Source organism: Halichoerus grypus, chromosome 1 (genome assembly GCF_964656455.1).
Source record: "Halichoerus grypus chromosome 1, mHalGry1.hap1.1, whole genome shotgun sequence".
NCBI classification, from domain to species: domain Eukaryota; kingdom Metazoa; phylum Chordata; class Mammalia; order Carnivora; family Phocidae; genus Halichoerus; species Halichoerus grypus.
In genome coordinates this window covers 145,221,997-145,234,163 of record NC_135712.1, presented here as the reverse complement: position 1 = coordinate 145,234,163, position 12,167 = coordinate 145,221,997, and the positions used below count along the sequence as shown (strand labels likewise).

General features: G+C 36.4%; 1 protein-coding gene across 4 annotated transcripts in view; it reads right to left on the bottom strand.

Moving 5' to 3' along the window:
* Nucleotides 1-12,167, bottom strand: part of ULK4 (unc-51 like kinase 4) — a 594,792-nt gene that overhangs the window by 537,802 nt on the left and 44,823 nt on the right. For all 4 annotated transcript variants that reach the window (XM_078073211.1, XM_036080328.2, XM_078073222.1 and 1 more), the window contains exon 17: nucleotides 508-586. In XM_078073211.1, the coding sequence (XP_077929337.1) occupies nucleotides 508-586 (79 nt within the window). The remainder of the gene's footprint in view (nucleotides 1-507; nucleotides 587-12,167) is intronic.

Here is a 12,167-nt window from a genome sequence, read left to right as displayed (position 1 = left end):
AAAGAAATGCTTCCTAGTATCGGTACTTGAAATAAATGCCTGATATTTCAAAATATCTTTCAAGTATGCATGGCCATTAAATACTGGGATTGCTGTCAGAAGTAACTGACAACTGGTGACGATGAAAACACTGAATTCAGGGTGAAAAGGATTTTAATCAGAATTGTGAGCTGTGTTTCAACTAGGAAATAAATTAGGTATAATAAAATGTTGGGTAGACTACAAGAAAACTAGTAATGAAATAAGGGTTATCCAAAAATTCTTGAAATAATGATGAATAGAGCCCAAAGGCCTTTTAACTCCACCATATCACCTTTAATAACAGAATAGGTTGTAAATGTGCGGCTGTGTTTACGCCTAAGGGTCTACTGAGGTTATTTTATAATTGCCACAATTGCACAAAGAAAACTTAAGTGAAGGTCAATGGAAGCTGCGTGTTCTAAATTACAAATCAGGAACAACCTTTTTTTGTCATTCATAACATTCCAGTCATAAAAAGAGAATTACCTCAGTAACAGGTGTATTTTCCTGGAGCTCAGTTGTGTGCGAGGCCAGTAAACCAATCACCCGAGCAACCTTGGCCCGTCTGTAAATGGAGAAAAATAAGCTCTGAAGAGGAGAGTTAGAGACCCAAGTAGCCAACCCTAGTTAGTTATGTTTCACAATTATGAGCATTAAGATAAGATAAAAATGGGGTGAGCATTCACTCCTCCACATATATGACGCTTGTGTACATGAAGAGACAAGAACAGCAGTGCCCTCTGCAGGACCGTCTGTAATAGTGACTCAAGTTGAACAAGCTGGGCTTTCGTAGTAAAATACAAAATACAATTTTTGAAAGGCCTTAACCAGAGAGGAGAAAAAAATGTAATTAACCCTTTTACTTCTGAGTACAGCAGTATTTGGCAAAGGTTATGTCCTACTTATTAGTAGACCAAGGATTTTATATATAAGTGGTAAAAAATATCAGAACAGTTAAACATATTTATATATCCACTTTTATAGAAATTTTTACAATCCTAGATCTTACAAATATTGTTCCAAAAACTACTAGTTTTAGTGAGGTGTTTCTGTATCATTATCCAACAGAAAATAAGGTCAATAAATTCTTAAATATCATTTACAGATGATTTGTTAAAGTTTAGTCGTAAGTTTTTTTTAACTGGAGAAAATAGTTGGACATGTGAGTTGATGACAACCGTATCTTTTTTTTTTTTTTTGAGCACTGTATTCATACTGATGCTTGCATGTTCTCTGGACTAATTAGTGTGTACACCAGCCAGAGAGTCTCACTTTTCAGGTTCTAAAATAAATAAAATAGTAGTAAAATAAACTACAGAGGACCCATGGAGGGAAACAACTCCTAGAAGGACCACAGGAAAGTGTTGATGTTGTCAGAACTCTAACATACAGACATAATTCTTATGGATTTCAACACTTCTTGAATTAGCCATTCAAATCTCTTAACATATACAAATTAAAGAAGTCCTAGGCATTTGTATGACTAGCATCCTGCCTCTAAATAAAAAACATTATACTGTTATTTAAATTTTAATTCCAGTGTACTTACCATGCAGTGTTTTATAAGTTTCAGGTGTACAATATAGTGATTCAACACTTCCATACAACACCCGGTGCACATCACAAGTACACTCCTTCATCCTCATCACCTATTTCACCCATCCCCCCCACCCACCTTCTCTCTCATAACCATCAGTTTGTTCTCTATAGTTAAGAGTCTGTTTTTTGGTTTGTTTGTTTCTTAAATTCCATATATGAGTGAAATCATATGGTTTTTGTCTTTCTCTGGCTGACTTATTTTGCTTAACATTATACTCTAGCTCCATCCATATTGTCACAAATGGCAAGATTCCATTCTTCTTTATGGCTGAATAGTATTGCATTATGTCTTCTTTATCCATTCATCTATCAATGGACACTTGGGCTGCTTCCACAGTTTGGCTATTGTAAATAATTCTGCAAAATACACACGGGTGCATGTATCCCTTTGAATTAGTGTTTTTGTATTCTCTGGTAAATAGTAGTGTAATTATTGGATCATAGGGTAGTTCTATTTTTAATATTTTGAGGACCCTCCATACTATTTTCCAGAGTGGCTGTACCAGCTTGCATTCCCACCAACAGTGCCGGAGGGTTCCCCTTTCTCCACATCCTCACCAGCACTTGTTTCTTGTTGATTTTAGCCATTCTGACAGGTGTGAGGTGGTATCTCCTTAGTTCTGATTTGCATTTCCCTGATCATCAGTGATGCTGAACATCTTTTCATGTGTCTGTTGGTCATCCCAATGTCTTCTTCAGAGAAATGTCTGTCCATGTCTTCCGCCATTTATTTGGATTGTTTGTTTTCTGGGTGTTGAGTTATATAAATTTTATCGATAGGTCATTTGCAAATATCTTCTCCTATTCCATAGGTTGCCTTTTAGTTTTGTTTCCTTCACTGTGCAGAAGCTTTTATTTTGATGTAATCCCCATAGTTTATTTTTTATTTTATTTCCCTTGCCTCAGGTGACATATCTAGAAAAATGTTGCTATGGCTGATGTCAGATACATCAATGCCTGTCCTCACTTCTAGGATTGTTATGGTTTCAGGTCTCACATTTAAGCCCTTAATCCATTTTGAGTTTATTTTTGTATTTGGTGTAAGAAAGTGGTCCAGTTTTATTGTTCGGCATGTGGCTGCCCAGTTTTCCCAACACCATGTGTTGAAGAGACTGTCTTAAAAAGATTATACTTTAAAAGTGATCATTTTGAAAAAGATTTGGTAGGGCATTGGACCAAAAGTTACAAGAAAAAGCACCTACTCACTGCTCTGCCACTGACCCATTTTGTGACCACAGCCAAGTCAATTATGCTTCAATTTCCACATGTGTGCAATTTCAAGGGATAGATGGATTAACTTCTAAATTTTTTTACAATGAGAACTGGGTGTTATACGCAACTAATGAATCACTGAATACATCAAAAACTAATGATATACTATATACTGGCTAACTGAACATAAAAAAATAAAAATATAACATTATCAAAAACTGACTACTGAATTAGGGGATGCAAAACAAAAACTTATCTTGGTTCAAGGACAAGCCCAAAGTACTTACAAAACACTAACCTGTTTTTTCAATCTACAAAAGTAAAGAACTAAAAGAACTAAAAGAAAAATGTATTACAACATGCTATTTTCCCCAATCTCGTCAGAAACGATCCTATCAGAACAAAAGATAACACACTATCTTAAAATTCTTAGTTTTAAGTTATAAACTATTTAAAGTAATAAAAACATTTTTCAGTTTATACCAAATACTTACATACAACTATATCCTATATACGATGCCCTCAAAAAATGGACTTCTTCTCATAATCCACTTTCTTCTTAAATGCCACCACTTTGGATGCCCCTAGTGTCCCGTTACACTGTATCTCAGAAGTGTCCCCATATTCACAACATTATCCAAAATTGCACTGGCAAATAATCTTCATGCAAGGACAGATATGTTCCATATCTTCATTGTTCAAAAGAGTATCCATTGGTTACATGTGACTATTGAGCACTTAAAATATAGCTGGTACAAGTGAAGAACTAATTTTTTGTGGAATTACTTTTAAATTTAAATTTTAATAACCAGGGCGCCTGGGTGGCTCAGTCGTTAAGCGTCTGCCTTCGGCTTAGGTCATGATCCCGGGGTCCTGGGATCGAGTCCCACATCGGGCTCCCTGCTCGGCAGGAAGCCTGCTTCTCCCTCTCCCACTCCCCCTGCTTGTGTTCCTGCTCTCGCTATCTCTCTGTCAAATAAATAAATAAAATCTTTAAAAAAAAAATTTTAATAACCACATATGGCTAGTGGCTACCACATTAGACAGAGTAGATCTAAAATGTAGTTCCTTCTTCATGTATTTACTTGTTTATTATCTCTGTCCCCCACCAGCCTAGAAGGCCATGAATGCAAGGCTTGGTACTGCTCACTAATGCCAACACCAAGACAGTCCCTCGCATCAAGAAGGCCCTCAATAAATGTTTGTTGAATGAATAGAACATCGACATCAAATATAAGGTAACTAAACATATTAATAGGAAAGGAGTGAATATACGACTGCACGAGATAAACAAAAGTGAACAGGGTTTTCAATATAAATCGCAAAAAAAATTTAAGGCTAACATCACTAAATGAGAAAAAGATTCCTTGTAAACTAAAAGTAATATAACCTACAAAGGGTATTGTTATACACCATGTAACAAAGAACACCCAAGAGTAATGGGAAATTTCAACCTTCTTCTCTTCCAAGCACAGCAAGGAGGCTACAGTGAATACATGTGTACAAGCAGTCATAATAAAACTAGCAAGGTCAAAGTAACAGATGTATATACCAAACTTACTACAATCTACAGTGACCACACTTACTCAGTGAGAGGTGGGATAGGGCAGTATTTATTACTCTGGAATGAAATGGCCTGGGCCCAGCCTTGTCCCCGCAACGAAGTGGAGGAAAGGGGGGGGGAAGGGGGAGGGGGGAAGGGGAGGGGGGGTTACTCATCCTTCATGTGCCTGGTTACTTTTATGTTAAATAGGACTGACTACAATATGTACCTCAAGTTGTTCAAAGAATCAAAAGAGATAATCCACGTGAAGAAATTACCATGTTGTCCGACATCTAATATGTGCTGTATGGGTTAGCTACCATTACCACATCACTTACTACATTAATAACATTTTTAAAAATGATTTCGTATTGGGCGCCTGGGTGGCTCAGTCAGTTAAGCATCTGCCTTTGGCTCAGGTCATGATCCCAGGTTCCTGGGATCGAGTTCCACATCGGGCTCCCTGCTCTGCGGGGAGCCTGCTTCTCCCTCTCCTCCCCACTTGTGCTCTCTCACTCTCTCTCTCTCTCTCTCAAATAAATAAATAAAATTTAAAAAAAAAAAAAAAAGATTTCGTATTAGACCACAAAGATAAATGCACAGAATCCTCAAAGGCTGAAATTCTATAGAACATATTATGTTATAAAAGTGAAATAGCACATATAAAGCAAAAAAAAGTAAAAAACCTAAACATTTGTAAATTCAGAAGCACTTTTGTATATCTTATGTTTCAAATGAAAACTGAAAATGTCCACCAGGCACAATCACAATCAACACAAAAGCACAAGTTGAAACTTAGACGTTTTTCTGCTTTACATAGAAGACTGGACACTGACACCCACCTTTCTGTTCTGTCAAGAGTCTGCTAAAAGAAAACATAATTTATAATTAAATGATAAATGGAAACAGAAAGGAGGGCTGAAAGTAGACCAAAATGTTTGAGGAAATCCCAGACGACAAGCATAGAGGAAATCATATTGACAGAAAATGAACAGAAGAAATCCCTAAGAACCACAGATAAAGACAGATCTTCCCAAGGAAGCCCAGAGACTCAGAGTAAACTAAAACAGAAGGCAAAGATGAGATGAGCCATTGGACGATCACCAGATTACAAAACCGCACAATGAATAAGTGGGCCAAGCAGGTCCTGCTGCCTTGCCATCTCCCTCCTTGGTACACAAAATAAACCCTACAGTCCTGGCCTCCAGGATAAAAATGGAAAATTATTCCTATAGTAAGCAATCTACCCTAAGGTTGTATACAGATGTGGATGTGGGAACCAGAGACTGTGGTCCTCTACAGCAGATACTAAAGCGGAAAAGAGGGTTAGTGGAGGAAAGCCAGCTCCATCCCAAAGAAAAACCCATCCTGGCAACTCTTGAGTAGGCCTCCAGCCTGCCTACCTGCTCTTCAGCCAGCTGGACTCCCAACATGTAAGTCAACCAGCCAACAGGCATCACCACTCACATGCCCGCCCTTTACTTTAAAGAAGTTGCTGGAGAAACAGACTTAGAGAAGCATAGGGAAAATTTGTATTGCCAACTTCTATACTGATCAATTTAACCATTTATTCATAATATAAATAAGTACCAAAGACCACCAAGAATTTGAGGAACTAACAGCACTAAAAAGCAAGACCGTGATGAAAAAGAAGTGACCCACAGGCTAAGGAGATAAGAATAGAACTTGTATAATCCTACTGTTAAACCCTAAATACTAGTCATAATATTTATAACCCTAAATTCTGTTCCAAAACAGAATTTTTATAATCCTGCAATTTGTCCTCAAATTCAAAAATACATTATAGACCAATACGGGCTGCTAAAGAATCAGAATACAATGAAAAAAAATTGTTTCATATGATTGTTAAAATAAAATAGAGATCCTCAAGAATAAAATGAGCGGGGGGCGCCTGGGTGGCTCAGTCATTAGGCGTCTGCCTTCGGCTCAGGTCATGATCCCAGGGTCCTGGGATCGAGCCCCGCATCGGGCTCCCTGCTCAGCAGGAAGCTTGCTTCTCCCTCTCCCACTCCCCCTGCTTGTGTTCCCTCTCTCACTGTGTCTCTGTCAAATAAATAAATAAAATCTTTAAAAAAAAAAAAAAGAATAAAAGAATAAAATGAGCAGGGATAAATATCAAACCTGAAAGCTCAAAGATAAAATCAGGGAAGAACACAAAGTCTGGCAGTTCTTCAAAAGGCTGAACAAAGAATTACTATATGACCCAACAATTCCACTACTATGTATATATCCAAGAGAAATGAAAACATATTCACATAAAACCTTGTGCACAAATGTTCACAGCAGCATCATTCATAAAAGCCAAATTTGGAAACAACCCAAGTGTTCATCAAGAATGGATAAACAAAATATGATATTATCGTACAATGGAACATTATCCAGTCATAAAAAGAATGAAGTACTGATACATACTACAGCACTGACAAACCCTGAAAACATTATGCTAAGTGAAAGAGGCCACATAAAGAATTAAATACATTTTGTATATTTCATTTATATGAAATATTCAAAATAGGTAAATCTATAAAAGAAAGTAGATTAGTGGTTTGCAGGGACCAGAGGGACAGGGGCAATGGATATGGGGTTTCATTGGATGATGAAAATGTTCTGTAATTAGATAATGGTGACGGTTGCAGAACTTTGTGAATATGCTAATAACCACTGAATTTACAGTTTTTAAAAAAGAATTTCCATCACATCTACAAATAAAAAGAAAAAAAAAATCACAGAATCATATCAATACATGAGGAAAAAGCATTTGACAAAAATCTAACACCCATTCATGATAAAAACTCTTAGTAAACTAGAAATAGAGGGGGAACTTCTTCAACTTGATAAAGACTATCGACAAAAAACCTACAACCAATATCCTACTTAATACTGAAAAACTCAAAAATTTCCCACTAAGATCAGGTACAAGGCAAGTCTGCTGCCTCTCACCACCACTCTTCAATATCATACTGAAAGCTCTAGCTAACGCAATAAGACAAGAAAAAGAAACAAAAGGTAGACAGATTAAGAGGGAAGAAATAAAGCTGTCTTTGTTCACATAGGACATAACTGTCTGTAGAAAATCCTAAAGAATTGACTCCCCTTCCCCCCTTGCCCAAAAAAAAAACCTCCAGGAAGTAGTGATTATGGCAAGGTGCAGGATACAAGGTTAACATATAAAAGTCAATCACTTCCCTATATACCAGCAATGAACAAGTGAGATATGAAATTAAAAACAAGACACCATTTACATTAACACCCCAAAATGAAATACTTATGAATAAATCTAACAAAATATATACAGGACTATATCAGAAACTACAAAATTATGATTAATGAAATCAAAAAACTAAGAAAATAGAGAGGTTATTACATATTCATGGATAAGGCAACTCAATATTGTCCAGATGTCAGTTCCTCCCAGTGTGATCCTGAGATTCGATAGAATTCCAAACAAAATCCCAGCAAGTTATTTTATGAATATTGATACAGTGATTCTAAAGGTTTATATGGAGAGGTAGAAGATCCAAAATAGCCAACACAATATTGACAAAGTAGAGCAAAGCTGGAGGACTGATGCCACCTGACTTCATCAAGGTTCACTATAAAGTTAGTCATCAAGACAGTGTGGTATTAAGAATAAACAAAAAGGTCAATGAAACAGAACAGAGAACTAAGAAATAGACTCACACAAATATACTTAAAGGATCTTTGACAAAGGAGCAAAGACAATACAATGGAGTAAAGATGGTCTTTTCAACAAATGGTGCTAGCATACATGCAAAAAAAAAAAAAAAAATGAATCTGGAAACAGATCTTACTCACTTTACAAAAATTCAAAACAGATCAAAGATCTAAATGTAAGATGTCAAAGTATAAAACTGCTAGAAGGTAACATAGGAAAAAAAAAAAAACCTACATAACCTCAGGTGTGGCAAGGATTTTTTAGATACAACCACCAAAGGCACAGACCATGAAAGAAATAATTAATAACCTGGACTTTATTTAAATAAAAACTATTCTGTGAAAGATAACATCAGGAGAATGAAAAAGACAAGCCACAGACTGGAAGAAGATATCTACAAAAGGCATACCTAATGTAAGACTGTCTTTCAAAATGTGCAAAGACCTCTTAAAACTCAACAATAAGAACACAACCCAATGAAAAAGTGAGCCAAAGATCTTAGCAGATACCTCGGCAAAAAAGATAAACAGATGGCAAATAAAAATACGAGAAAACACTCCACATCATATGTCATCAGGGAAATGCAAATTAAAACAATATACTACTATCCCCCCATAAGAATGGCCAAAATCCAAAACACTGACAACACCAAATGTTAGCAAGGCTATGGAGCAACAGGAACTCTCATTCATTGTTGATGGGAATACAGAATAGTACAGCCACTTTGGAGGACAGTTTGGAAGTTTCTTACAAAACTAAACATACTCTTACCACCCGATCCAGCAATCATACTCCTTGGGACTTACCCAAAGGAGTTGAAAGCATATGTCCACATGGTGTTTACAGCAGCTTTATTCATAAACGCTAAACTTGGAAGCAACCAGGGTATACTTCAGTATGTGAATAAACTGTGGTACATGAAGACAAGGAGATATTTGGCACTAAAAAGAAATGAGCTGTCAAGCTATGAAAAGAGATGGAGGAAACTTAAATGCATATTACTAAGTGAAAGAAGCCAATCTGAGGCTACATACTGTAGGATCCCAATATTGTAGGATTCCCAGTAGAGCATTCTGGAAAAGGTGGAACTATGGAGAAAGTAAAAGTTCAGTGATTGTCAGAGGGATGAATAGGCAGAGCACAGATTTTTGAGGGCAATGAAAATACTCTGTATGATACAGGTCATTATACAGTTGTCCGAACCCATGGACATATAAAACCAAGAGTGAACTGTACTGTAAGCTATGAACCATGGGTGATTATAATGTGCCAATGTAGGTTTATCAGTTCTAACCAAAGTACTGCTCTAGTGGGGGATGGTGATAATAGGGGAGACTAGCCTGTGTGGGGGCAGGAAGGAAAGGAGAAATCTCTGTACCTTCCTCTGAATTTTGCTGTAACTTAAAACTGCTCTAAAAAATAAACTCAATACAGACGAACAAAAAACATGAGTTTTATGATATGTAAATTATATCTCAACAAAAGAGAGAGAAAGCAAAAGAAAATGAAGAGTCAAGAGACAGGAGGGGCACCTGGGTGGCGCACTCCGTTAAGCATCTGACTCTTGGTTTCAGCTTAGGTCATGATCTCAGGGTAATGAATTCGAGCCTCGTGTTGGGCTCTATGCTCAGTGTGGAGTCTGCTTGAGATTCTCTCTCCCTCTCCCTCTGTCCCTCCTGCTCTCTCTCTCTCAAATAAATAAATCTTAAAAAAATAGAAAAAAAAGAGAGAGAGAGACAGGAAATCCCACACCCATCCTATAGAACTTTCAGGAGCAGAAAAAGGATGAAACACAGAAGAGATCCTAAGGAAACAGGGAAGGTAAAGAAAGCCTGAAGCACTTAGACTTAATTTGCCAAAACAAATTAGTAAAAAGAAATACACATTCCAATAAAATTTCACAGGCCTAGAACAAAAAGAAAAATCCAGACACTGAAAAACAATCAAACTAGTCACATGTAAAGAAGAAAAACACAGGTCAGCCCTAAGTCTTCCAGAGCTGTGCAAACAGAGAGAGCAAACTCCAAAGCATGGCACAGGGGTGAGCGAGCCTAAGGGCAAAAGAAGGTCTCAGTCAGCCCCCTAAGCCTAAACCCTAAAACCAGAGAGAAAGCCTTGAGGAGGTAACAACTAGAGAAGCAGAGACTCAGAGATCTTTAATAAAAAAAGAAAGGAAAGAAAAGGAAAAAAAAAGAAAAACTACTGAAAAAAATGAAATCCAATCAACTAAGAGGTGAAACAGAGCAAAAAATTCACAAATAAAGAAACTGTATTTAAAAAACTGATGATGAACATTTACTTTACCTTATTCAACTGTCAAACTTATACCAAAAATTAGAAAATCCTTCCTAAAATTTATATGACTCCCAAGGGACCCCAACTAAGCAACATAATCTTGAAAAACAGAAAAAAGTTGGAGGTCTCACACTTTCTGACTGCAAAACTTAACTATTACAAAGCTGTGGTAATCAAGACACTGTGGGACTGGCATAAAGACTGATATTTAGACTAAATAAACCCTCACATATCTGGTCAAAAGATTTTCAACGAGGGTGCCATTCAATGGGGAAAGAATAGCCTTTTCAACAAATGGTGCTAGGAAAACTGGATATGCATGTGCAAAAGAATGAAGTCAAACCCTTACCTAACACCATATACAAAAATTAACTCAAAATGGATCAAAGACCTAAATATAAAAGCTAAAACTGTAAAACTCTTAGAAGAGATGAAAAGCTTTAAGACATTGAATTTGGCAATGAATTCTTGCATATGACATTAAAAGCACAGGCAACAAAAGAAAAAGTGGAAAATGTGAGTTTCAAAGGACACTACCAAGAGTGAAAAGGTAACCCACAGAATGGGACAAAATATTTGCAAGTCACATAATCTGACAAGGGATTAATACCCAGAAGATATGAAGAACTCTTACAAATCAACAACATAAAACAACCCAATTAGAAAATAGCCAAAGAACATGAACGGACATTTCTCCAAAGGAGATAAACAGATGGCCAATAAGTACATGAAAAGATGCTCAACATTACTAGTCATCAGTGAAATGCAAATCAAAACCACAATGACTTACAGCTTCACACCCATCAGGACAGCTACTATTTAAAAAAAAAAATGATGATGAAGAGGATGTGGAGAAATCGGAACCCTTGTACACTGCTAGAGGGAATGTAAAATAGTACAGCCGCTATGGAAAACAGTATGATGTCTCCTCAAGAAATGAAAAGGTAGAATTACCAAATAACCCAACAATAAATTCAATACACCCAAAATAACTGACAGCGCAGACTCAAAGAGATATTTGTATACCAATGCTCATAGCAGTATTATCTGCAATAACCAAAGGTAGAACCAACCTAAGTATCCAACAGGTAAAAAGATAAAATGTGGCATATACATCTAGGGGATGTTAATCAACCTTAGAAAGGGAGGACCTTCTGATACATGCTACAACATGGCTGAACTCTGAAAATGTTAAGCTAAGTGAATTAAGCCAGCTGCAAAAAGATAAATGTTGTACGATCCAATTATATTAGGTATAGAATAAGCAAATTTATAGAAACAAAAAGTAGAATAAAAGTTTACCAGGACTGGGAGAAGGGGAATAGGGAGCTAAAGTTTAATGGGTAATGGCTTCAGTTTAGGATGATGAAAAAGTTCTGGAAATTGATAGTGATGATGGTTGTACAGAAACCACTGAATTGTATACTTACTAAAATGATCAATTTCATATGATGTATATTCCCACAGTTAATACAGTTAATACAGTTTCTTAAAATATTATGCATTATTATATGTGGATTATATACCACAATAAAGTTGACTGGCAAAGGATACAAAATTTTATAAACATCCACTGTTGAAAGTTCTAACAAAAGGGCATTTTTATACACATCAACTGGGAATGCATGTCAGTACAATGTTTCTAAAGAATGTTTAAGCAATTTATCAGAAGTAGCAGAACTATTTATTGCCTTGTACTCATTTGTTCTAATTCTATAAATCTGCCCTAAGGGGAAAAAAGAAAAAACAAACAGGCACCAAGATTTAAACACAAAAATGTTCATCGACATACTATGTACA